Here is a 24,224-nt window from a genome sequence, read left to right as displayed (position 1 = left end):
CTATACAGACAGAATGGGTGCGCATGGTACACAGGAGGTGCTCAGTAAGTGCAGCTGGGGAAAGTCTAATCTCACATGTTGGCCCTGTACCTCTTTCCATGTGACATGGGTGGTGTATACAGTAGGTGCTCACTGTGTGGGAGCAAGGGAAACCAGCTAGTCTGTGTGTGAGGGAGCCAGGGAGCCAGGGCAGACGCTGAGCACCGGCCGAGCGCCCAGCTTGGCTGGACCAGGAAGGCAGCACTCCTCACGGGGGCCCAAGGATAGAGGAGTCCAGCCTGGCGGGCGTTGGGCCCTGGCATCCTGCCCACCTGCTCAAGTCCGTTGGGTTCCACCCTGCCCTATGCCCGGTCCTGGAAATGGGACGTTGGTTTTGCAACAGCCTTGGCTGCAGCTCCTGGGAGAGAGACGGGAGGGGAGCTTGCCACAGAGTGGGGGCTGGGCCCCAGGTCTTGTCTCTACTGTGAGAGAAGAGAACCCCCTGTGTGGTTCCAGATGGGGACCCACACTCTGGCAACTGCCAAGGACAACACTTCCTTCTCATGAGTGCCCAGGCTTGGATAGGGTCAGGCAGGACTGCGTGCTGTGCGGAGCAGCTAACACTCCAGGGGCTGGGATGTGCTGTCTAGCCCTGAACCCCAGATTAAGATGATCTGCTGTGTTGGAAATGGAGGAGGTAGAGGCAGGTGGATCTCTGTGAGTTCCAGGCAAGCCTGGGCGACATAGTGACATAGTGATCTCTCTCTCTCTCTCTCTCTCTCTCTCTCTCTCTCTCTCTCTCTCTCTCTCTCACACACACACACACACACACACACACACACACACACTCATGCACACACACAGAAACTCTCACACGTATGTGTTGCTGTTATCACTATGCCTGAGGTAAACTGAGGCAAAAGGATTGGCCCTCAGATATAAGTTGTAGACACAGGGCACCAAGTAGGCATAGAGCTGCACCCCTGTCATCCCAGCACTTACAAGGCAGAAGCAGGAAGATTAAGGGTTTGGGGCTAGCCTGGGCTACCTGAAATCCTGTTTATTTATTTATACTTACTTTACTTACTTACTTATTTAGTTTTGAGACAGGCTTTCTCTGTGTAGCCCTGGTTCATCTGGAACTAGCTCTGTAGACCAGGCTGGCCTTGAACTCGCAGAGAGCCACCGCTCTCTGGCCCTGAGATCCCATTTTTAAAAAAAGAAAAGAAATGCCGGGCAGTGGTGGCTCGCGCCTTTAATCCCAGCACTTGGGAAGCAGAGACAGGCGGATTCCTGAGTTCGAGGCCAGCCTGGTCTACAGAGTGAGTTCCAGGACAGCCAGGGCTACACAGAGAAACCCTGTCTCGAAAAACGAAAAAAAAAAAAAAAAAAAAAAAAAAAAAAAAAAAAGAAAAGAAACGAAACGATGGGAGTCTTGCCCGTTTTTGCTGGCGTTCAGCAGCACAGATGATGGTGAGGTGGGGAACCTGAGGGGCACATCCCTCTCCATGACACCCCCACTGTCCTGTCCCAGGGAGGAAGTGGGGCTGCGGCCGGCATGGGGCAATACAACGGTCTCTGGCTCCAGCTATAAGTATGGCTGTTAGGTAGGGGTGCGGGGAGCCACAGGCGCACAGCCCGCCATGGCCCTCAGCGGACTATCCAGCCGGACTCTGGCTGTCACGCTGCTGACCTTGCTCCTGGGAGGTGAGTGCGGACAGACACACGTCCACCCTCCTGGCCTCTGGTCTATCTCCATCATCTACGCGCACCCCTGCCAGGACCCCAGGAAAAGACAGGAAGGTTTATAGTGGCAAAGCTACTATCAGGAAACGGGGGGTGGGGGGTGGTTTCTAAGCCTGGGGGTGGTACTGGGAAGGCACTGGGTCTCAAGTCCAAGGGCAACGTGGGCTAGGTCCCTTGTCCTCTCTGTGCCTCAGTTTCCCTAGCCAACCTTGTGGGTTCTCACTGAGGGTCCAAGCAGCTCAGGGCTCATTCCTCTTTGTGTGTCCCAGGCCCGGCACTGGCCTCAGAGATTGTTGGTGGCCGGCCAGCCCGGCCCCACGCTTGGCCCTTCATGGTGTCCCTGCAGCGGCGTGGAGGTCACTTCTGTGGCGCCACACTCATTGCCAGAAACTTCGTCATGTCAGCAGCCCACTGTGTGAACGGCCGGTGGGTCCCCTTCCTTCCCCTCTCAGCCCTCAGCGTCCATGTGGCTCAGATCGGGGTCAGGAGGTCAGGTGGGCGTTCCCACCCATTCTTCCCTCTCCACTGCCCATAGAAATTTCCAGTCGGTGCAGGTGGTGCTGGGAGCCCACGACCTGCGGCGACGGGAGCCCACTCGACAGACGTTCTCTGTGCAGAGGATCTTCGAGAATGGCTTTGACCCGTCTCGTCTACTGAATGACATTGTGATTATCCAGGTGGGCCTGCCGCCGGTCCAGGAACCTGAGCGTCCTGTTACTGCAGAACGGGCTGGGGGACAGGCGCACACTGCGGCAACTGCAGTCAGCACAGTGGAGAGTAGCCATCCCGTGGGCCAGATGTTGAAGGCTTAAATGAGATAATATCTGGAGAGCCCTGAGCAGTATTCAACCAACAAACTGTTATTTGTGCCTTTCCATACAATGACCCTGCAGCCTGGGGAGCACGGGGGAAACACTCACTTCTAGTTTCTAAACTTCTCCACCACTTGATGGGTGGGTACTAAGGACAGCGAGGAGGGTTTTTATCAAGTGTGTCCTGTGACCTCTTGGTGTTCTGTCTCTCCCCTTCCCTTGTGTCCCCCACTGTAGCTCAACGGCTCGGCTACCATTAACACCAATGTGCAGGTGGCACAGCTGCCTGCCCAGGGCCAGGGCGTGGGTGACAGAACCCCATGTCTGGCCATGGGCTGGGGCAGATTGGGCACAAACAGACCGTCGCCCAGCGTGCTCCAAGAGCTCAATGTGACAGTGGTGACTAACTTGTGCCGCCGTCGTGTGAATGTATGCACACTGGTGCCACGCCGACAGGCAGGCATCTGTTTTGTAAGTACCTTTTGCAGCAGCAGGGATAGTGGTTGGACCCCAGGGAGGACTTCCCAGTGCTGGGGTGTGGGTAGGGGGTGACTAGAAGTCCAGCCTCTGACATGGATGTCTCCATAGGGGGATTCTGGCGGACCTTTGGTCTGTAACAATCTTATCCAAGGCATTGACTCCTTTATCCGGGGAGGCTGCGGATCTGGCTTCTACCCAGATGCCTTTGCCCCCGTGGCTGAGTTTGCAGATTGGATCAATTCTATTATCCGAAGACATGATGACCGGCCCCGCACCCATCCCAGAGACTGAGAGACCAACTAGGACATCTGTCCTCCCCTGCTCCCCTTCACTCCCCCACCACAGACCTCAGGGACCCTCTCCACTTTACCACAATAAAAGCAACCTTTGTTTTGTACACTGGGTCTGATGTCTGCTGCCTCAGAATGTAGAACCCAGCCACTGCCTCGTGTGAGGTTCACCTCCTGGAGATGCTGCAACCAAGCTTGGCAAAGGCACGGCAGGAGGCGCGGCCCCCACTTTGTAGAAAAGGGTGTCAACCAGACAGGCCCTTTTGATTTCTGTTCCCTAAATTCCATGTTAGCTAGGTCTCAGCACTCAGGATCTTGAGACAGGAGGATTGCCAAGAGTTTGAGGACAGCCTGGCCTACAGAATGAGAAAAAATAGAGGGGTGAAGAGATGGCTTAGCAGTTAGAGTGTCTGCTGCTCTCATAGGGGACCTGGGCTCCCATACGGTGACTCACGACTGCCTATAGGTCCAGTTCCAGGGGAATAAATGCCCTCCTTTGGTCTCTGTGGGCACCAGGCATGTACACACACCTCATACACACAATTAAAAAAATAAAAATAACCCAATACATAGGCTGGGACTGCTGAAGTGGCTTACAAGGTGGACATGCTTGCCATGAAGGTGAAGGAGAAAATGGACTTCACAAGTCCTCCGCACACCTACCCACACAGTACATAAATAAACAAATAAAGCACACAGATAAATAATAAAAACAGCCAAGCGCACGCCTTTAATCCCAGCATTTGGGAGGCAGAGGCAGGAGGATCTCTGAGATCAAGGCCAGCCTGGTCTACAGAGTGAGTTAGCTCCAGGTCAGCCAGGGCTACACATTGAAACCCTGTCTCAAATAAACATGATGACGATGATGGTGATGGTGATGATGATGATGGTGGTGGTGGTGGTGGTGATGATGGTGGTGATGGTGATGATGATGGTGATGATGGTGATGATGGTGATGATGATGGTGATGATGGTGGTGATGATGGTGATGGTGGTGGTGATGATGGTGGTGATGATGGTGATGGTGGTGGTTATGGTGGTGGTGATGATGGTGATGGTTATGGTGATGGTGGTGGTGATGATAGTGGTGGTGATGATGATGGTGGTGGTGGTGATGATGATGGTGATGATGGTGATGGTGGTGGTGGTTATGGTGATGGTGGTGGTGATGATGGTGATGATGGTGGTGATGGTGGTGATGATGGTGGTGATGGTGGTGGTGATGATGGTGATGATGGTGGTGATGATGGTGATGATGGTGGTGATGGTGGTGGTGGTGGTGATGATGGTGGTGATGATGGTGATGGTGATGATGGTGGTGGTAATGATGATGGTGGTGATGATGGTGGTGATGATGATGGTGATGATGATGGTGATGGTGGTGATGGTGGTGGTGGTTATGGTGGTGGTGGTTATGGTGATGGTGGTGGTGATGATGGTGGTGGTGGTGGTGATGATGGTGGTGGTTATGGTGGTGGTGATGATGGTGGTGATGATGATGATGGTGGTGGTGATGGTGGTGGTGGTTATGGTGGTGGTGGTTATGGTGATGGTGGTGGTGATGATGGTGATGGTGATGATGGTGATGGTGGTGGTGGTGGTGATGATGGTGGTGGTTATGGTGGTGATGATGATGATGGTGGTGATGATGGTGGTGGTGGTGATGATGGTGGTGGTGGTGATGATGGTGATGATATCCACTTTCCCATTAGACTGGAGTGGTAGACACCATAGCTCTGTCCCAGGTACTCCTTAAATGACTTCTTTTACCCACCCTACCCTTCCCCACCCTCTTCCACCCCTCGCAGGACAGGGTTCCAAGTCTGTGGAAGTTCAGAGCTGTTTACTGAAGTGTCCTATGCTGCATGACCCTGGGCTGTTGCCAAATTTTGTCACAATTTCTTAGGTTCCTGTTTTCACAATCTGGCTCTGCCCCAAAGGGTTTCTGACTGTTTTGTTTGAGTCAACAGCCATGGTTTTCCCAGAACGCACTGTGTAACCCAGGCTGTCCTCAAACTCACAGAGATTCTTCTGCCTCCACCTCCTGAGTGCTGGGGTTGAAGGTGTGTGTCTCCCAGGTGGCTTCTGATTGTCATGAGAGTCCTGGGGCTCAAGATGTCCTGTGGACAACACATCACAACACCATGTCACCTCTGAAGAGGGAACACACTGCTCTGACAGGCAGCGGCTGAGCCGAGTACTCAAGCTCCCACCCTCCTTGCCCCAGTCTCTCCCTCTGCAACCCACCCTCAGGATTAGCTTGTGTGAGGAGCTCGTGACCTAGGCTCAGTCAATCAAGACTTTGATTGACATGAGGGTCTGATTTTACAGTCAGGGTTTCCATAACCACAACAGGCCTGGTGAGGACAGGCCTGGGTCAAGCCTAACCTGAAGGCAGAATTTACAGGACATAAAACCTTATGGAAACACCCTGCTTACTGAGGTGTGAGACCCCACAGCCACCACAGGAATAAGGACAAAGGATTCAAGTGTCCTTCCCCCACTGGCAAGCAACCCTCTCTCCAAGTTGAAGAAGGAAGGGGGTGTGTGTGTGTGAGGGAGAAGGTGGAGAATGTTACCAGCTGCTCCAGTTACAACAGACACCATGTCAGAGTTGGTGCTGGAAGGATACTTACTGGGCCAGGATCATAGGTGGTCCAGCCTCTGCCCACCACCTATGCCTTGTGCCTGCCTATCTTCAGAGTAGATACTGGTAAGGGTCCCATGCAGGAGGGAGAGGAGGGATTGCCTCTTCCCACCTCCCTGCACCTGGCAGGTTTACATAATCCATCCCAGAAGGGCTGACGCACCGAAAGGTCAGCTTCTCCTCCCCTAGTTGGGTCTCTGCCCACCAGGCAGCGGGCAGGAGGCAGGAGGCAGGAGGCAAGCGCCTGCCCATAAAACAGCTCTGAGAGCCTGCCTGGGTTAGTGGCGTCAAAATGCACAGCTCCGTGTACCTTGTGGCTCTGGTGGTCCTGGTGGCGGCCGTATGTGGTGAGTGGACCAGGGAGGGACAACAGTTTGACACAGCAGCGGGTGGGCAGGTATAGCAGGGGTCCCCTGCAGTGAACCCCCCCTCCAAATTGTGAATCTGTAATCTGAGACTTCTGGTTCCAGAGCTTTTATCAACAGCAAGAATCTGCATTTGAAATCTGTAGCTTTTACAGAATTAAAGAACTAGAATTCACCTTAGGGCCAGCGAGAAGGGCCAGCTGGTTAAAGGGTCTGTGGTGAAGAACAGTGACCGCTGCAAGTTCTCTTCAGCCTGCGGCAGGTGCACTGTGGCCTTGAGGGGTGTGAGCCTCCCACCAGGCCGCTGAATTTGCAGCCCCTCAGAATGCACTTTACTGACATGGCTTTTGAGTCTGGGGCAAGTGGGTTGGAGGTGTCAGTGTTCAAAGTGGGCTCTCTTTAGGTGCAGCCCACCCCAATCCTTACAGTCCACCCACCCTCCTCAACAGCGCAGCCCCGAGGCCGGATTCTGGGTGGCCAGGAGGCCACAGCCCACGCTCGTCCCTACATGGCATCGGTGCAAGTGAATGGCACACACGTGTGTGGGGGCACCCTGGTGGATGAGCAGTGGGTGCTGAGTGCCGCCCACTGCATGGATGGAGTGTGAGTGGCAGGGGTCGGGTGGGAGTGGGGGGGGGACGGGGGCCTCGGGAGGCTGTGATATGGATCTGAGGTGTGCCCTCGTCCTGTCCCCAGGACCAAAGATGACATTGTGCAGGTGCTCCTGGGTGCCCACTCTCTGTCCATCCCTGAGCCCTATAAGCGGCTGTATGATGTGCAAAGTGTGGTGCCTCATCCGGGCAGCGGGCCCGACAGCGTTGAGGACGATCTCATTCTCCTTAAGGTGAGGGTGTACTGAGAGTCCAGCCTCGACCCTTCCTTCTGCACCAGAATCCCTGTCCGCCAACCCAGTCCAGCTTGAGATCCCATTTCTTGATTAATTCCCTACATTCTGCCCCTCCCTCCCTTAGCTGTCCCAGAATGTCTCCTTGGGTCCCCACGTGAAACCCCTGCCCTTGCAACGCGAGGACCGAGAAGTGATACCCGGCACGCTCTGCGATGTGGCTGGTTGGGGCGTGGTCACCCATGCGGGACGCAGGCCTGATGTCCTGCAGCAACTGACAGTGTCAATCATGGACCGGAACACCTGCAATCTGCGCACGCACCATGACGGGGCAGTCACCAAGAACATGATGTGTGCAAAGAGCAACCGCAGGGACACTTGTAGGGTGAGGGGCACAGCCTGGTCACGTGGTGTGGGTGGGTGGGTGGAGTTGAGCTGTGCAGGCTAGCGGGGGCGTGGCTTGAGGGAAGGGTGGGGTTCAGGAATCTCAGGAACTTCTGGGAGTCACTTTCTTGCTGGCTATTGGGTGAGCATGTCACTCGTGGCCCGGCCCCACAGGGTGACTCCGGCAGCCCTCTAGTGTGCGGGGACGTGGTCGAAGGTGTGGTTACCTGGGGCTCTCGAGTCTGTGGCAACAGCAGAAAGCCGGGTGTCTTTACCCGCGTGGCAACCTACGAGCCATGGATCCAGGACATCTTGAATGGTAATGTGACGGCCTGAGGGGACACCGGAGACACGTGGCTCACAATAAATGCATGCATCTGAGCCTTGTGCGTCTTTACTCATAGTGTCTGCTGCATACACACTCAGAGGGCTGAAGGCAGGTGGTTCCACTCTCGGCCACACGGAGGCGCGCATGCTCCTTTTAGAATCGTGAGGCGGGGCTCACGCCTACCCCAATGAGGTCCTTCTGCACCCAGGACTGTTGTCTGGGCTCAGACAGCTCTTATGTTGACCCTTACCATATAAATACTAAAAGGGCAAACCGAGTGAGGCACAGAGCGGCCATGAACAAGACTGAATTCCAACCCAGAGCCCTTACTGGTTCACTGAAGATGGGATTGGTAATGTCTGTAGTGCCACAAGGGCTGGAACCCTGTGGGTGACAATGGGCAGAACCTGGACCCAAACCCTGTGCCTTTCTACCAGGAGAACAGGACACCGAGGCGAAGCGAGTCTTCTGACTTCCTGTAGATATTGGAGACTGAGGAAGGTGAAGCCACTCGTGATCCTGCTGTGAAAGGGAGAACTGGATCCTGGGTCTAAATTTTTTTTTATGGCCGGGCGGTGGTGGCGACGCCTTTAATCCCAGCACTTGGGAGGCAGAGGCAGGCGGGTTTCTGAGTTCGAGGCCAGCCTGGTCTACAAAGTGAGTTCCAGGACAGCCAGGACTACACAGAGAAACCCTGTCTCGAAAACCAAAAAAAAAAAAAAAAATTGTTTCTGCTAGGCAGGTTCGGCTTGGAGTCATCTTTATGCACTAGCACTTATTGGGCACCAACTATGTGCTGGCTCAGGGAGACGAGCAGCCACAGATATAAGCAAACCCCAGCTCCGTTCCCAGGAGGTTAGTGTTTTAATACCCTTGTCCCACAATCCCAGAGTCCTCCACATCTAAACAAAGGAGCCTGTGACACCACTCAACTGGGTTTAGCATTTTCCCCCAGATGGCTTGATACAGCTATGCACAGCCAGCACTCTACAGAGGGCGGACAGGAGCAGCCCTCGAGGACTGGCCGGAGGAAGGGGGCTTATGTAGGAGTGGCCATGTTTCCAGCTACAGGATGTCCAAAGTCGGGCTTGTGCATGGCCAGGATGCTACAATACCGCTGGCTCTAGGGGCAGCAGTGAACAGGGTGAAGGGAAGTCACAAAACCCTGAAGGGTACACCAGTCTCCCAGGCACATGCCTGCCTATTCCAGTACTGGGGAGAAGGTAGTTGAAAACTGGGATACCCCACCTGGTTCTGTTACCTTGTCTGGCTGTGGCTCACTCACAGTGGAGTACAGCGATAATTCTGAGTTTGGTTTTTATTAAAAAATCACAGAGATAATGTTTTCATTTTAATCTCAGTTGTTGGGATGTGGGGCTGCACTGGACTGTCAGCAGCTGACTGTGATTTGCCTCATACTCTAGCAGAGGCGCGGCTTCACTAGCTGCAGGTAGTTTCTGTAGTTGTGTGACATCTGCAGTTCTGGGGACTTTTCAGAGGGTATATAGCTAGGGTGGTTGCTGTTGTTGGTAGTGGATTGGAGCTTGGTTGCCTTTTTTTGTTGTTGTTTTTTTTCGAGACAGGGTTTCTCTGTGTAGCCCTGGCTGTCCTGGAACTCACTCTGTAGACCAGGCTGGCCTCGAACTCAGAGATCCGCCTGCCTCTGCCTCCCAAGTGCTGGCTGGGATTAAAGGCGTGCGCCACCACTGCCCGGCTTGGTTGCCATTTTTTAAGTAGTCCTGTTCACAGAAGTTACTCTGCTGGTGAGGATGGGCAGGAAGCAGCCTAGCAATGTCACCCTTATCCCTATTAGTGTTAGGGACTGAAAGGATAGAAGAACCCACAAAGTAGCCAAACGGAGGGGAGCATCCTTTGGCGCAAGAGAGACAGGCGCCCTCCCCAAGAGCTGGGTCATGCTGGCTTAGCCTTGTACTCAGCTCCACAGGGTTCGGGGAGAAAACAAAGCCAATTATCAAGAGCAAAGAGGCCTGGCCACCCACAGCTGCAGCAGCAGATGAGATGGGGGTGCTTGAAGGCAGGACCCCTGGGGACCAACAGCTAAGGCCAGATGGAGGCAGCTGGGGAGGGGCTGGCAGTCACTCGGCTTCCCTGTGTGGGTTCCTCCTAGGCACAGAGCCTCACCTAGCGGGCAGTGTGGTAGGGACCACGGTGACAACAAAACCCTGGTGTACAAGAGAACTTTATTAGGCCAGTCTTCCCCTCCCATAGGCCCCAAAGAAAACTGAGGCAGATGACTCCCACACAACGGGCATATAAACTGTGGATCTTTTTTTTTTTTTTTTTTTTTTTTTTTTTTGGCTTTTTTCAAGACAGGGTTTCTCTGTGTAGTCCTGGTTGTCCTGGAACTCACTCTGTAGACCAGGCTGGCCTGGAACTCAGAAATCCACCTGCCTCTGCCTCCCAAGTGCTGGGATTAAAGGCATGCGCCACCACTGCCCGGCAACTGTGGATCTTTTAAAGGATGAACACACAGCCCAGATCCTTCAAGCTGGCTTGGATATGCCCCTGGAGATGCCACATGCTCCTGGAGATGCCACATGCCCCTGGAGATGCCACATGCCCCTGGAGATGCCACATGCCCCTAGAGGGGCAGCCCAGGCTCCTGGTGGGTATCTGCCCCAGTGAGGACAGCAATGTCACTGTTTCATCACAGACAGTCCCCTGCCTCTGCTCGGAGGGTCAGGAACGGCTGAGAGGCACTTTGCGCCACAGCCCACCACACAGGCAGTTCTTGATCCAGCGTTGTTCCCACTGTTTTACGGCGGTTGTCTCGTTGGGCGACTTCAGCATGGTGACACAGCCACACCTGGAGAACCAGGAACTGTTGACCTTACCGTCCCAAGTACCTGCACAGCTGGGCAAGGTGTTACGCCCGGAACCCCTAGCCTGCCCAAGCCAGGTATGACACAAGGCCACAACCCAGCCCCCCCCCCCCCCCAGCTGCCTACCCCCTAGCTCCCAGGCTGGCTGTGTGGCCCTGGAGGGAAACACAGGATCTCCAGCCTGGCTGCAGCCCTCACCTGGTACAGGCTTTGCACTCCTCAGTGGGGTAGGCGCCCAGGTGCAGCCTCCGGAGATGGTCAATCTTAGGCTGGCCAGGGGCCCTGGGGATGAGAGGGGAGTGATGGCTGTGGGACCTGTGCCCACAGTGCTGTGTCAGCCAGGCAGCAGAGGGTGGCTTCTGGTGTGTGACCCTGGGGCTCAACCATAACACAGCTGATGGCCTTTTCCTGGTGAGATAGGGCCAGTGTTTCCAGAACCTTCCCAACATGGCTGATGGGACAGTGTACACACAAGACAGGGTGATAGCCTCGTTATGGGAGGGGCACAGCAGCCCCTTATCAACAAACGCTGGCCTGCAGCGGGCTCCACTACAGCTTCAGCAAATTGGTGAAGCAACTGAATTCTCCATGCAGAGCTGTGAGCTCAGAGTTGGAGGCTGGTGGGTCAGATTCCTGCCACACACTAAGTACGAGGCCAGCCTGGGCTACATGAAACAAAAATCCAAACATCTCAAAACATCTCAGGTGTGGTGGCACATTTCTCTAATGCCAGCACTTGGGAAGCAGAGGCAGTGGATCACTGAGTTTGATGAGAGGAGCCTGGTCCGCAGAGCGAGTCCCAGGACTGCCAGAGGCACCCTCTGTCAAAAACAACAAACCCTGTTTCTATGCACACAGTGAAGGCTGGAACGGCAAGTTCTCATCTCCCTGCACAGACCTGGTGACACAGAACATGGTCATTAGAGACACCAGGCTCTAAAAGCACTGAAACCTCGGTAGGAGAGAACCTTGAAGGGAAGCTGTGGTGTGGAGACCTTCAGGGGGCTGCTGGCTGGGCAGGGTGTGGGGGGAAGGAGGGAGGGATGGGTGGGCAGCACATACCTGGTGACGCCGTCCAGCTGCAGGGTGGGAGTGCTGCTGGGCAGAGTGGGTGCCCTGCCGAAGCGCAGTCGCAGGGGCTGCTTGGGTTGCAGGCGACTGACCAGGCCGTCACTGGCAGGAAGCCAGTCCAGGTTGGGGACCAGCAGCTGGCTGGGCAGCAGGCAGCATTCATCAACCAAACCTTCATCTGGTTCACTGGCTGGGCCCTCATCACGGCCTATGGAAAGGGGTTGGGGTCACTACACAGAACCCTTCCCAGGAAGCTAGTTTGTGACCCGCATGGCACCCACTACAGCCTCCCTGGGGCCCTGCCTGCAGATGTCTCAGCTGTGAATAGGGACATGTGCCCTATGATTAAGGGCTCATGTCGAATGCCGGGGGAATGGTAAGAAGCTTAAATTCTAGAGGTGGGCTGATGGGAGAAAATGAGCAGGGGCTGTTATAAGGCCTCACAGCAGATCCACAGCTTGGTGAGCAGCCGGAAGAGCAGGGACATGCTGTCCTGGGTGTCCGAGGTGGCTGTGTAGACGGGCAGGCAGCTGGGCTTCAGCAGGCCCCAGATTCGGATGACAACCATCAACTCACGCAGCATGCCCAGGGAGGTACCATCTCGGAGGAAGCTGTGGCCAGGCCTCAGCGGGGAGCCCTGTGGGAGTGAGCCACACTGGGAGTGAGGGTGGGATGTGAGCATACCCTGGGCGGCTGTGCATGCAAAAGGGCCAGTTTCCAGCGAACCCTCGACCCTGAGTGAGATCACGGCCACAGCTGGCTGAGTCAGGGAGGCCAGAACTGTGCTCAGCGCCCTACAGACCGAGAGTGGCACAAAAAGTGAGCAAGTCCAGTATCCGTGGTGCTGCTAGGCACCTGGTGGAGGCTTACCCAGGCCAAGGGCGGCTATCTGAACCTCCCACAGAACGGAAGCCAGGGGCTGAACCTATGACCCTGCAGCCTGGGGACTTTTGAAGGCTAGAAGCCTCAAATGACCCGGGGACAGACAGAAAGGTGAAGTCACTCTCTTGACCCCCCCACCCCCAGACAGGAGCAGGGGAGTGTAGTGGAGTGCTGCTCACTGAAATAAAGGTGGGGACAGGGAGACTAGAGGGGAAACTCTGGGGGCTGGGGCAGAGGCAGGGGTGGGGCTCTACCTGGTTGGGCAGGCTGACCAGGAGGTAGAGCACGAAGTCTCCCACCCACTGTAGCAACTGCTGCAGCGCCTGCAAAGTGTTCATGTCCAGGACGAACTCTTCTGTCTTCAGGTTGATCATGACTTTGTCGATGTCTGTGGGGACAGTGAAGGGTGCTAAGGGAACATGGGGGTGGGCAACACCCTGGCTCCAAAACCCCCACAGGTCCCAGGGCAGGTTCCCACCCACGCCGAACACCTTCATTCAGGACAGGCAGAAGCTACTCTCCCATAGCTCTACAGAAAGGAATATCACTCAGCTGTGAAAAAGCAAGTGACATACCACAGCTGTGCATGCAGCTAGGTCACTCACAAAGACCATTTTTTTTTTTTTTTTTTGGACGCAGGATCTTATGTACCCCAGGCTCACTGCTAACTTGTAGACTTTGAACCTCTGACCTTTGTTTTGTGCCATACCACATCTGGTTTATGGCAGGCAGGTGCTCTACCACCAGGCCACACCTCATACCCAAGGGCATGGACAGCTGCACAGGGCTTGAGCTCAGGTACAGACTCCCAGTACCCACCTCAAGGGCTGGCTGTACACCCACCCACATCCGTGACCTTTTACATAGGGAAGGCTGTACACCCACCCACATCCGTGACCTTTTACATAGGGAAGGCTGTACACCCACCACATCCGTGACCTTTTACATAGGGAAGGCTGTACACCCACCCACATCCGTGACCTTTTACATAGGGAAGGCTGTACACCCACCACATCCGTGACCTTTTACATAGGGAAGGCTGTACACCCACCACATCCGTGACCTTTTACATAGGGAAGGCTGTACACCCACCACATCCGTGACCTTTTACATAGGGAAGGCTGTACACCCACCACATCCGTGACCTTTTACATAGGGAAGGCTGTACACCCACCCACATCCGTGACCTTTTACATAGGGAAGGCTGTACACCCACCCACATCCGTGACCTTTTACATAGGGAAGGCTGTACACCCACCCACATCCGTGACCTTTTACATAGGGAAGGCTGTACACCCACCACATCCGTGACCTTTTACATAGGGAAGGCTGTACACCCACCCACATCCGTGACCTTTTACATAGGGAAGGCTGTACACCCACCACATCCGTGACCTTTTACATAGGGAAGGCTGTACACCCACCCACATCCGTGACCTTTTACATAGGGAAGGCTGTACACCCACCACATCCGTGACCTTTTACATAGGGAAGGCTGTACACCCACCACATCCGTGACCTTTTACATAGGGAAGGCTGTACACCCACCACATCCGTGACCTTTTACATAGGGAAGGCTGTACACCCACCACATCCGTGACCTTTTACATAGGGAAGGCTGTACACCCACCCCATCCGTGACCTTTTACATAGGGAAGGCTGTACACCCACCCACATCCGTGACCTTTTACATAGGGAAGGCTGTACACCCACCCACATCCGTGACCTTTTACATAGGGAAGGCTGTACACCCACCCACATCCGTGATCTTGGCGCAGGTCTCGGCCAGGCGGTCCCCAGGGCTCTTGTCAGGGGTGTTGAGGAAGTGTGGGCGCAGCAGCGACTTGAGGGTGGAAGTGATAGCCATGAGGAACAGCTTGGTGTGGTAGTCACACACACGAGCCACGGTGCAGGGTGACAGCTTGCACAGCGAGGCCTTCATGGCCAGGATCCGGGTGGAGAGGACCTTGGAAGGGGGTGGCACAGAAGTGAGTGGAAGGCCTGGCCAGCTAGGGGCTCGCACCCGGGGCCCAGGGAGCAAGAGATTATGGGAAAGGGCCACTTGGCTGGGACCTTCCCCTCTTTGTGATCCAATGGGTACGAATTCAACATCCCCAGGACACACATTAGCAAGGGTGACAGGGGCCAGTTATGAGTCCCCACATGCTTTGATGTGCTCTCCTCTCTTGAGAAGCAGTCCTGACTACTTAGATCTGAGACAATGTCTCGCTCTGCAGTCCAGACTGACCCTCAAATCATGATCCTCCTGCCCCAACCTCTGGCCTGCAGGGTCCATAAGCCTGCACCCCTCTATCTCCCCACCCACTATGAGGTCAGCAATAGGGTGTTACCCACAACCCCACAGAGAGAAGAACCCACAACCCCACAGAAACTGTCTGGGGACAGTTTAAGTAGAAGCCCCGCCCACACACGCCCCGCCAACCTGTCAGCCCAACCTGTTGCAGGGCGGGCTTCTGGCGTGTGTACTCCTCGTGCAGCCGCTCCACCAGGCTCTGCACCATGCCCGGCTGCACGTGCAGCAAGATGTCCCACCAGTCATAGCCGGTCACCATGCAGTACTCCAGCAGGAACAGCAGGTGCTGCAGGGCCAGCTTGGGCTCCAGCGGGTGTCCCAGGGACGGAGAGATACGCAGCATGCTGAGCTGGGGGGACGCTATGCTGAGGAGACATACTGCGCACCCACACCTCCCCTCCTCCGGCTGCCCTCCCCTCCCCGCCCCTCCCTGTCAGGGCACTCACCTTCCCGTGATTGTCGATGCCCACCAGGGCCAGCGAAGTCCAGGACAGCTGCATGGCCTTGAAGTGTACGGCAGGGCATGTCGTGCGCGAGCGCTTCAGGGCAGGCTCATCCAGCGAGCGCGGGGCTGAGCTGTAGAACACCGCCATGGTCTGCAGGGACAGCCGATGCACCATGTGTACGCTGCCGTCCTGGAAGGCCAGTGCTAAGCCTGGGAGTAGGGGGGTGTGGTCAGGATGGGGTGGGGAGCCCTTAGTGACCTCAAGAACCATGGAGGCCCAGGCTCCCTCCCAGAATATTCCTCAGGCTTGGCCACCGCCCCTAACGTTATGCATTCTCCCCATCATATAGCAGCCACGAAAATAAGGACCTAGGCACAGAAGCAACCCCACCTCATAGCTGAGCAGCTGGCTGGAGAAGGCACCTGACTGACTTATAAGCAGGGACTTGAAGGATCTGAACCCAGGACCAATATAATGTAATATACTTTAGTGATTATGTATTTGTCTCAGCAAAAGGATTTCACCCCATGTTCCTAAATTACTGTTAATTATCCATAGCTCTTCGTATCAGGAAGCACGGTTTTCTATTAACTGGCTAAACCTGTGTACATCTTAAGGACTATACCTTGTTAATCAGCTACAACTCTACATATTAAGGAATGCAGCTTTTTAATTAGCTGGCCACAGCTCTTTATATATTAAGGAGCACGGCTATTTGGCAGCTTTCTGGACCTTTATCACAACATGTCTCAGAACCCTTAACCAGGAACCCTTAACCCTCAGAATCCACCCCCACCCCTATGCCCATCACACACAGGTACAGATGCTGGGCTGGCTGCTCCCAGGCTTAACATACCAAGGCCTGGATAGAACTGGGTGTCACTGGCGACCTTGAGATCCGTGTTGGTGAGTGAGATGGGCAGTTTCGGCAGGGCCACTGCGGAGACGCGGTCCAGGTCGTTGGTGGCCGACAGGATGCGCCACTTGAGGATCATGGGCTGTTTGTCACCAACTGAATAGTTGGGGACAGGAAAAAAAAGGGGTGTGGGAGAGTGTAACAGAAAGATGAGCACTACCTCAGGACAGCAGTGCCACCCCTGTCCCAATTCAGGAAGAGGACTGGTGGGCCAAACAGCCCTCCCTCAGCCACTTGGTTTGAGGATGTAAGAAGACCCGAGAACCAGTAGGACCAGTCCTGGCATTTTTCTTTTCCTATTTGAAACAGGATCTCAGAGACCTTATGCTGGCTGGCCTTGGGCCCTCTATGTAGCCCAAGCTAGCCTTCCTGCCCAGCAATCATGAGGTCCTGGGCTCCATCCCCAGCATGGAATGAGATGGGAACAGTGGCCAGTGCTTGTCATCCAGCACCAAGATGGAGGAGCTCTCTGGCTCGGATGGGTTATCTATGTCCGTCTCCATCCCTGAGACTGGCTGTGACCACACAGGGAGCTCCAGCAAGTGAAACTCTCAAGGGGAAACAGTCGAGTATTTAGAGCAGTCAGGGCTTCCTTGCACTAAGGCTGCTGCTCTCTCAGAAGGAACGCAGAAAGCAGGTGCATGCCTGTCATCCTGGCTTACCAGAGGCAGAGGCAGGAGGATGGCTCAGAGTCTGATGCCAGAGAGGGTGGGTTAGGGTCCAAGACTTTTCAAAATTCAAATGAATGAATGAACAAAGGAAACACCTGAAATCAGCAGCTAACAACTCTGTGGCGCCCAGGGCATCTCAGCCACATCCCTGCCTTGACCACAGCCAGTTTCTGTCACCATGGTCACCACACCTCAGCTTGGTTATCCAAGGCTGCCAAGCACCACCCACTGGGCATCTGTGGGAGGCTCAGGTGCGTGTGGGGAGGGGCTGCCCACTGTGCCGGCCAGCAGATTGCCTGTGACTCAGCCATGCAGGAAACACAGCGGGACGCTATTCACAGTCAATTACTTGCTGGCCACAAAGGGCAGTTTACAGTAACTGCAGCAGAGGCCTCTTGACACAACTTCATTAGGGGGCCAATTAGGTCCTCTAGCAGCCACAGGGTCAGCACGGCCACAGGGTCAGCGTGGCCTGTCAGCCTCATTTCCTTTCTGTGTAGGGGAAGGTCATGCTATGGCTGGCCTCAGTAGCTCGTCCCCTTTGTAAGCAAGTGCGCTGTGGAGAGGTGTGCTGTGTGGCCTTGGTAAAAAACACTCAACTCCACTCAACTCCAGCCTCCTCTCTGGGATTTCTAGATGATTCCATGCCTTTTAAAGTAAAATGCCTCCCTTAGTTGTGGGAACCCTTCACAGCTCAGCCCTTGGTTGCTGGCCCCTCCCAGGACCTTTGCAAAGGGCATTTCTTCATCCTGTGTGGGGGTGTCCTAGACTGTCCTCACCAGGGCTCTGAAACCTTGGCTCCCACTCTAAGCAAGAAACCAACAGCCTCCAGGGACTGTGGAAGGACAAATCAATCTGAGTAAATTAACAAGGCCACACCTTTAATACCAGGGCTCAGGAGCCAGAGGCATGCAGCAGGACTTTGCTACTTTGTGGGTCTTTTTTTCCCACCCCTGCCCCCCATTTCTCTCCTATCACTAGATAGCAGAGAAAGAAGGGTTGAGGGGCGAGAGATCGACCCTTGAATCTAATTTCTTTCCTGTTTTGTTTTTTCTTTGAGCACGACTACTAACAAACCACAACCAGCCCCACCTCTCAGAGCTCCAGCCTGTACACACCCTTTGAAAAGTTCCCAGAATCCCGAAATGTCACAGAATCTCAGAAACTATCTACAGCTGGCAAAAACCTGCCTCGACTAGAGCACTCGGCAAATCACAGTCAGCCGTTGACAGTCCGAAGCAACCCCACATCCCACACCTGGGGTTAAAATGAAAACAACATAGTTCTGTGTTTCTGTGTTGGTTTTTTTTTTTTTTTTTGGTTTTTCGAGACAGGGTTTCTCTGTAGCCCTGGCTGTCCTGGAACTCACTCTGTAGACCAGGCTGGACTCAGAAATCTGCCTGCCTCTGCCTCCCAAGTGCTGGGATTAAAGGCGTGCGCCACCACCGCCTGGGTTTGTTTTTTTTTAAAGAACCCAAAATTCCAGAATTCTCAGCACAGAGGCAGGTTGAGTTTCATGCATTCAAGGCCAGCCAAGGACACAGACTATAGACCCTGCCTGGAACCCAAAAGCCATGAGCCTGGCTGCTCACAGAAGGCGAGAAAAGCCCTGAGCTTCCCTCAGGAGAGAAGCCTGAAGTACTCACCCACAGGCGAGATCTGCTGGAAGATGTTGTTCACAGGAAGGCCCTCTTTCCGCAGGGACCAGCACTCTACCAGGCTGCTGGTCTGGCTGGACGCACACAGGAGCACCTGAGGGTGGGGCTTGGTGAGGGGTGTCTCCTGGAGCACTCCCACCTCCCATGTCTCATTTGCATCCTCCAGTGATGGCTCTACACAGGACTGTCAGCCCAAATATGCCAGGGCTTTCAAGAGGTTCGTGGCTGCGAGATTTCACAAGTGCAATGGGAAGCAGGTGACCCGTGACCAGTGGAATGAGAGCCCCAAAGACAAGGCAGGACATGTCCCCAGACAGGCCACCTTCTGTGGTAGCCAGGACTCAGGACAGGGGGCTTTCTCACATCCTCCAGACCTGGTTTCGCCATGGAAGGTGAGCAGTAGGGTAAGGGGCAGGGAGAACGGGAGACATGGCCAGCTCTAAGAGGAAGGAGCCACTAGCTGAGGGATGCCGATGCCACCTGGGCCACCAGCAGGGACCTTCCCTGCCTCCACCAGGTCCATCAGATTCTGACCCCATGACAGGACACTGCTGAGCTCACCTGCTCAGACATGTCTCGCGCCAGGAACTTGAGGTGTGTGATGGCGGGGAACCTGTCTTTGCGGTTGGGATCCGTGGTGCAGCGCATAAACAGCGAGGGCAGGATCTCCGTGTCGATGCGGCACTTCTCGCTCACCACGCTCACGCACACCTTGTAGAACTTCACGGGTGACGCACTGCTGCCATCCGCAGCGGCCACCACGATGTTCCCACCGCCTGTGAAAGCGATGTCGGCCAGCGCCACTCGGCCACGCAGCCGGCACAGGCTCTCTGTGGACGTCAGCACCTGCCCGCTGGGCTTCAGGAGGGACACAGTCACCAGGCCACTGACTGTCACTGCAATCCAACCCTCCATTGGCTTGCCACCGAACAGTGTGAGTGATGGGGAGAACTTCACACGTGAGAACTTCTCTCCGAAGCTGGAGGCACCAGACTGTGAAAAGGGGAAATGGGAGGAAGGGCTTGCTCAGCTCCTCCTGGGGCTAGCTGCCTTCTATGATCTGACTGCACAGAGCAACAATGTGGCAAGAGCACTGCAGGGGCACTAGCAGTTTCCTCAGGGGATCAAACAGTACTTTCAGTTTCTCTGTGGTGACCTCACGGCTCCACCTTTGCCTCTGTAGCAGAGGCTATTTGCATGGTGCAATGGTGCATCCAAAACTCCACTTGTGAGCAGTGTGCATTCTCTGTGGAATGTTGCCTCAGTACCAGCTACTTGTCTTTATAGTCTATATTTCCAAATTGGTGTAATTTACATACAAGACATACTTTGCTTGAGACAGAGTATGTAGCCCAGGCTAGATGCAGTTATGATCCTCTTGCCTCAGCCTTCCAAATTCTGGGATGACAGGCATGCACTATCATAACCAGCTCAATAAAAATTTTTTGTTAAAGAAAACAAAGCAAGACAAAACTTTTTTGATATTGTTTTCTCTGTGTAGCCCAGGCTGTCCTAGAACTTGCTCTGTAGACTGAGCTGGTCTCAAACTCAAGAGATCCACCTGCCTCTGCCTCCTGAGTGCTGGGTGGGCCATCACTGCCCAGCTAATAAAACTTTTTTCACATTGATTTTTTTAAGATTTATATCTGGGTGGTGGTGGTAGCACATGCCTTTAATCCTAGCACTTAAGAGGCAGAAGCAGAGGCAGGCAGATCTATAAGTTTGAAGGCAGCCCAGTCTACAGAGCAAGTTCTAGGACAGCCTGGGCTACACAGAGAAACCCCGTCTTAAAAACCAGAACAATGACAACAAAAGAGACTGATTATCTTGTGCTTGAGTTGCATTTGCCCTGCATGTGTGTGTGTGTACGCACATGGGTGAGGCATTCTCTCTGCATGTGTGTGTGCACACGGATAAGGCACTCTCTCAGCACGTGGGTGTGTGCACATAGATGAGGCCTCTGTGGGTGTCAGAAGGCGCAGGGTCCTCAAGTGGGAAATTCTAGTTCTTTGGAAAGTTATGTTAGTTTTGCCGGGCACACAGGAGAAAGGATGCTTTGATACAGCAGACACATGAAAAGACACTTTATGAAGGAGTATAAATGTGACTCCACAGACAGTGGGAGACGAGCACTGAGCCATGGTTTGGTTTGTTCTGCCTCGCTATTCTTCACTAAAGACTCCCATGTATTGGTTCACTTTACATAGCATTGTTGTTGAGTTCAACTTGTGATGATGTCGCCATTGAGAGAAACTCGGCCAAGAACTGCTCACGAGGCTCCTGCCGCAGATGGCCGCCTCCACAGCCTCACCTCAGGCCGGTTGGTCAGTGAGCCTGGCGGTTTCTTCAGGACTGAACTACAGCTGCCTGGTGTCTGCTTGCTGAAAGGACTGGACTGTAGCTGCTGGTTCCTGCCTGGTGTCTGCCTCCCTAGAGGACTGGTCTGCAGCTGCTAAGTTGTATTTGGGGTTTTCTACGGGACTGAACTGCTGCCAAGAAGATCGAGCTCACCCCCAAAGAACTGCTGCTGAACAGTCCACTTCCCCATCCTAATAACTTTTCTCTTCACTACCTCTGCTGGGTGGTGGCTAGAGGAGAGGCTGAATGCTTACTAAAAGTAGCTTGAAAAAAATTTATGCCTATAGGGTCCCTTGGAGCTGGAATCACAGATGCTGTGAGCTGCCATGCCTGTGCTGGGAATGTAACCCTGGTCCTCTGCAGGAGTAGCCAGTGCTCTAACCACTGAGCAACCTTTCTCTCTAGCTCTTATATTAAAATTGGCAGACCAGCTGGGAAGTGGTGGCTTTATCCCAGCACTTGGGAGGCAGAGGCAGGCGGATTTCTGAGTTCGAGGCCAGCCTGAGCTCCAGGACAGCCAGGGCTATACAGAGAAACCCTGTCTCAAAAAACCAAAAAAAAAAAAAAAAAAAAAAGGCAGACCAAGAATCACTGTGTAGCCCTGGCTGCCCTGCAATTGGATATGTAGACCAGGCTGGCCTTGAGCTCAGAGAGAGCTGCCTGCTGGGAGAGAGACTGGTGTGGCGGCTCGTGGTCCCATCTACCCACCCCTTGGTGCCCCAGTGACGTCACTCACCTTCTCCACGTGCAGTGCCAGCTTCACCCCATTGTGCAGCCAGGACAGGGCCACGATGGGGTCCCCCTCCACCTGGCTGCCCACTGAGCTCTCCCAGCTGTTGGCCAGGTGGTCAGCCATGCTCCAACACTTGATCTGCCCGTCGGCATCAGCAGACAGGAGTCGGGACCCTGTGACAGAAGAGATGTGTGAGGGGCCCTTCTGATAGGCAGGTAAACTGCTGGGTGCTCCCTCCCCACTCTGCACTTCAGTGAGCGGGGGCTGTCCCCAGGCTCTGAGGAAGGCAGCATCCCCTGCTCTCATGGCCTCACCTGACTGGTCCCACTCCAGGCAGGTGATGGCCTCACTGTGGCCAGAGCTGACAGAGTGCACTTCCCAGGGGTGTTCCGTGTCTAGGATGTGGATCATGTGTGTCAGGTCTGCAGTGGAGAGAGCACTGAGGTCAGCATGGCTCACGGTGCCCACGACTCCCACCCCCACTGCACCTCTTCTATAACCTCCGCCATGCTGCTAACCCCTGAACAGGGCATCCGGTACAGCCACAATGTTTCTTTCAGTGGCACTAACAATAGAGTTGGAGGATGGTGACCAGAAAGTGGATGTCTCTTCTCCCACCTTGCTTTCCTGGGCCTCTCTAAACCCTCTAACTGGCAATAGCGAGCCTGGCTTTGGCACCATGAGCTTTCCAAATTGGGCCACACTGTATCAGGAAATCTGAGGCACAGTGGACCCACACCTGGCAAGCCCACCCACATGGTCTTGATCCCCAGGTCCCAGCCAGGTAAGGAGAGCCAGCACTCACCCTGGTCATCATTGCGTAGGTCTGTGGTGAAGGCAATGAGATTCCTGCAGGACCAGGCGCAGGCCAGGGGCAGGGACGGGCAGTATGTGCTCTTGGTCCACTTCTCCCATTCGCACACGTAGGCCAAGTCCATCATACCCACCGCACCCAGCACGGTCCCTGGCTCCTGGGGAAAAGGGAGGCATTGCTCTAGAGCAGCTCCCAGCTAAAGCGGGTCTAGAATGTTCTCCAGCCCCAGCCCTGCTATAAATTCCACGATGACCCCCCCTGAGGTCACCCCTCTCTAGGCCACCTGTCACCCATCCAGATCAGCCTGAACTCAGCCTACAAGCCCTTCACACACACAACCGGGCCCACCCCTACCACTTCAGTCTGGGCCTCAGTCTACACTCTAGTTCAGTCCCAAAGCCTTGCCCCGACCTAGCAGCTCAGCCCCCGCCCCAGCCCATTAGTCACACCCAAGACAAGTTAACATCCAAGGCACACAACCCCTTCACCATGTCCCGCCCACACTGTCTAATCACCCTAGGCTCTGCCTCCAAACCAAACTACTAACTTCGGCCCCGGCGGCTTCTACTCAGTTTGTGACTATCGGTCACCACGCCTCTGCATCAGTCTCAGATCTTCAGCCTCCCAACCCCGACGCACCTTAGACTCCGTTCCTAGGCCACATCCCAATCAGTCTTATTTCTTCAGGCTCCGCCCCTCCGTCCAACTTCTGAACATCAGGCCACGCCCCTCCCAGGGAGGCTCAGCCCCTCGGGCCACGCCCCCTCCTCAGCTTAGTTGCTTCAGGCTTCACCTCAAGCTCGGATCCCAATCACATCCCTCCTACACCAACCTCTACCCAGAAAGCTTTGTTCCCAGGCCCGCCCTCTGACCCCGCAGGCCCCGCCCATCGGCCTTCCGCTCGCAGGCCTAGCCCAAAACGCACTAGCCACGCGTCCTGTAACCCGCACCCCGCACTGACCTGTCCGCCCCGGGAGCCAAGTCGGCCAGGGGGCCGCGGTCCACACTCGCCCCAACGCCCGGGATCCGGCGCCGCCATCTCTCGGCCCGCGCCGGCCCCCTCGCACAGACTTCTGGGAGAACCCCGGCTACGCCCCTGCCCCGGTTAATTTGCATATAATAATTCCTAGTAACTATTGCGGCTTAATGTGCGATAAAAGACAAATAATCTGTTCTTTCTAATAACTGGCTACATTTTACTGGTAGGCTTAGCTTTCTATAAGAAAAACAAATATTGAATTAGTCAACTAAAAAAAAAAAAATCCCCCTAAGTGAAAAATGTTTGAATTCTGAGACTATAAATAGTCTTTGGCCAAGACCATAGTTTGTGCTCGCTTCGGCAGCACATATACTAAAATTGGAACGATACAGAGAAGATTAGCATGGCCCCTGCGCAAGGATGACACGCAAATTCGTGAAGCGTTCCATATTTTGCCTCAGAGGAACACAACATGTCGAGGCCCACTCAATATTTTTCCCATTTTGTTTCTTGACAGAAGGGCTCACTGCTCACTGTGTAGCTCAGGTTGGCTTCACACATGGGGTTCTCTGTCTGCTGGGATGAGAGGACACGGAATTGGTTCTCTCCTTCCTCAGATTGTCAAGCTTGGCAGCAAGCACCTTAACCTGCTCAACCATTTTGT

General features: G+C 54.5%; 3 protein-coding genes and 1 non-coding gene across 7 annotated transcripts; 3 read left to right on the top strand and 1 right to left on the bottom strand.

Annotated features, from left to right (window-relative positions):
* The first annotated feature begins 1,542 nt into the window (after positions 1-1,542).
* Positions 1,543-3,414, top strand: LOC143435879 (neutrophil elastase). The gene is made up of 5 exons (XM_076919554.1): positions 1,543-1,686; positions 1,995-2,151; positions 2,261-2,402; positions 2,775-3,008; positions 3,126-3,414. Exons 1-5 carry the CDS (start codon positions 1,623-1,625, stop codon positions 3,306-3,308), a joined length of 780 nt encoding a protein of 259 aa, XP_076775669.1. The 5' UTR covers positions 1,543-1,622; the 3' UTR covers positions 3,309-3,414.
* Positions 3,415-6,141: 2,727 nt separating this feature from the next.
* Positions 6,142-7,928, top strand: Cfd (complement factor D). Its single transcript, XM_076919553.1, has 5 exons — positions 6,142-6,301; positions 6,769-6,922; positions 7,016-7,163; positions 7,291-7,548; positions 7,722-7,928. Exons 1-5 carry the CDS (start codon positions 6,247-6,249, stop codon positions 7,881-7,883), a joined length of 777 nt encoding a protein of 258 aa, XP_076775668.1. The 5' UTR covers positions 6,142-6,246; the 3' UTR covers positions 7,884-7,928.
* A 2,131-nt stretch (positions 7,929-10,059) lies between these two features.
* Med16 (mediator complex subunit 16) lies at positions 10,060-23,669 on the bottom strand. Of its 4 annotated transcripts, none has more exons than XM_076919552.1 (15): positions 23,543-23,669; positions 22,573-22,738; positions 22,082-22,189; positions 21,771-21,940; positions 19,238-19,669; positions 18,665-18,770; positions 16,288-16,443; positions 15,432-15,640; positions 15,128-15,334; positions 14,427-14,637; positions 12,926-13,059; positions 12,229-12,426; positions 11,781-11,997; positions 10,917-11,000; positions 10,060-10,702 (listed from the first exon to the last, which is right to left on the bottom strand). In XM_076919552.1, the coding sequence occupies exons 1-15, from the start codon at positions 23,618-23,620 to the stop codon at positions 10,680-10,682; spliced, it is 2,499 nt and encodes an 832-aa protein (XP_076775667.1). In that variant the 5' UTR covers positions 23,621-23,669; the 3' UTR covers positions 10,060-10,679. The 4 variants fall into 4 exon arrangements, with proteins under 4 accessions (XP_076775667.1, XP_076775664.1, XP_076775665.1 ...); XM_076919549.1 differs by having other exon boundaries at positions 12,234-12,426; XM_076919550.1 differs by having other exon boundaries at positions 12,234-12,426; positions 22,573-22,735; positions 23,543-23,655.
* A 239-nt stretch (positions 23,670-23,908) lies between these two features.
* LOC143436512 (U6 spliceosomal RNA) lies at positions 23,909-24,015 on the top strand. Its single transcript, XR_013106480.1, has one exon. It is a non-coding gene; the product is annotated as a U6 spliceosomal RNA (small nuclear RNA).
* The last annotated feature ends 209 nt before the right edge of the window (positions 24,016-24,224 follow it).

The sequence above is a fragment of the Arvicanthis niloticus genome, chromosome 22 (assembly GCF_011762505.2).
Source record: "Arvicanthis niloticus isolate mArvNil1 chromosome 22, mArvNil1.pat.X, whole genome shotgun sequence".
In the NCBI taxonomy this organism is placed as follows: domain Eukaryota; kingdom Metazoa; phylum Chordata; class Mammalia; order Rodentia; family Muridae; genus Arvicanthis; species Arvicanthis niloticus.
Note: the sequence above shows the minus strand (reverse complement) of the source record. Positions and strands in the feature narration are given on the sequence as shown.

What these genes read in the sequence shown, in the direction of transcription:
- LOC143435879 (XM_076919554.1), top strand. Translation starts at nt 1,623, where the DNA reads ATGGCCCTCAGCGGACTATCCAGCCGGACTCTGGCTGTCACGCTGCTG. An exon ending in GCTGACCTTGCTCCTGGGAG is followed by an intron (nt 1,687 to 1,994) that starts GTGAGTGCGGAC and finishes TGTGTGTCCCAG; the next exon opens with GCCCGGCACTGGCCTCAGAG. An exon ending in GCCCACTGTGTGAACGGCCG is followed by an intron (nt 2,152 to 2,260) that starts GTGGGTCCCCTT and finishes CACTGCCCATAG; the next exon opens with AAATTTCCAGTCGGTGCAGG.
- Cfd (XM_076919553.1), top strand. Translation starts at nt 6,247, where the DNA reads ATGCACAGCTCCGTGTACCTTGTGGCTCTGGTGGTCCTGGTGGCGGCC. An exon ending in CCTGGTGGCGGCCGTATGTG is followed by an intron (nt 6,302 to 6,768) that starts GTGAGTGGACCA and finishes CCTCCTCAACAG; the next exon opens with CGCAGCCCCGAGGCCGGATT. An exon ending in ACCGCAGGGACACTTGTAGG is followed by an intron (nt 7,549 to 7,721) that starts GTGAGGGGCACA and finishes CCGGCCCCACAG; the next exon opens with GGTGACTCCGGCAGCCCTCT.
- Med16 (XM_076919549.1), bottom strand. Translation starts at nt 23,620, where the DNA reads ATGGCGGCGCCGGATCCCGGGCGTTGGGGCGAGTGTGGACCGCGGCCC. An exon ending in TTGGCTCCCGGGGCGGACAG is followed by an intron (nt 22,739 to 23,542) that starts GTCAGTGCGGGG and finishes CCTTTTCCCCAG; the next exon opens with GAGCCAGGGACCGTGCTGGG. An exon ending in CCAGCAGATCTCGCCTGTGG is followed by an intron (nt 16,444 to 18,664) that starts GTGAGTACTTCA and finishes CCAACTATTCAG; the next exon opens with TTGGTGACAAACAGCCCATG.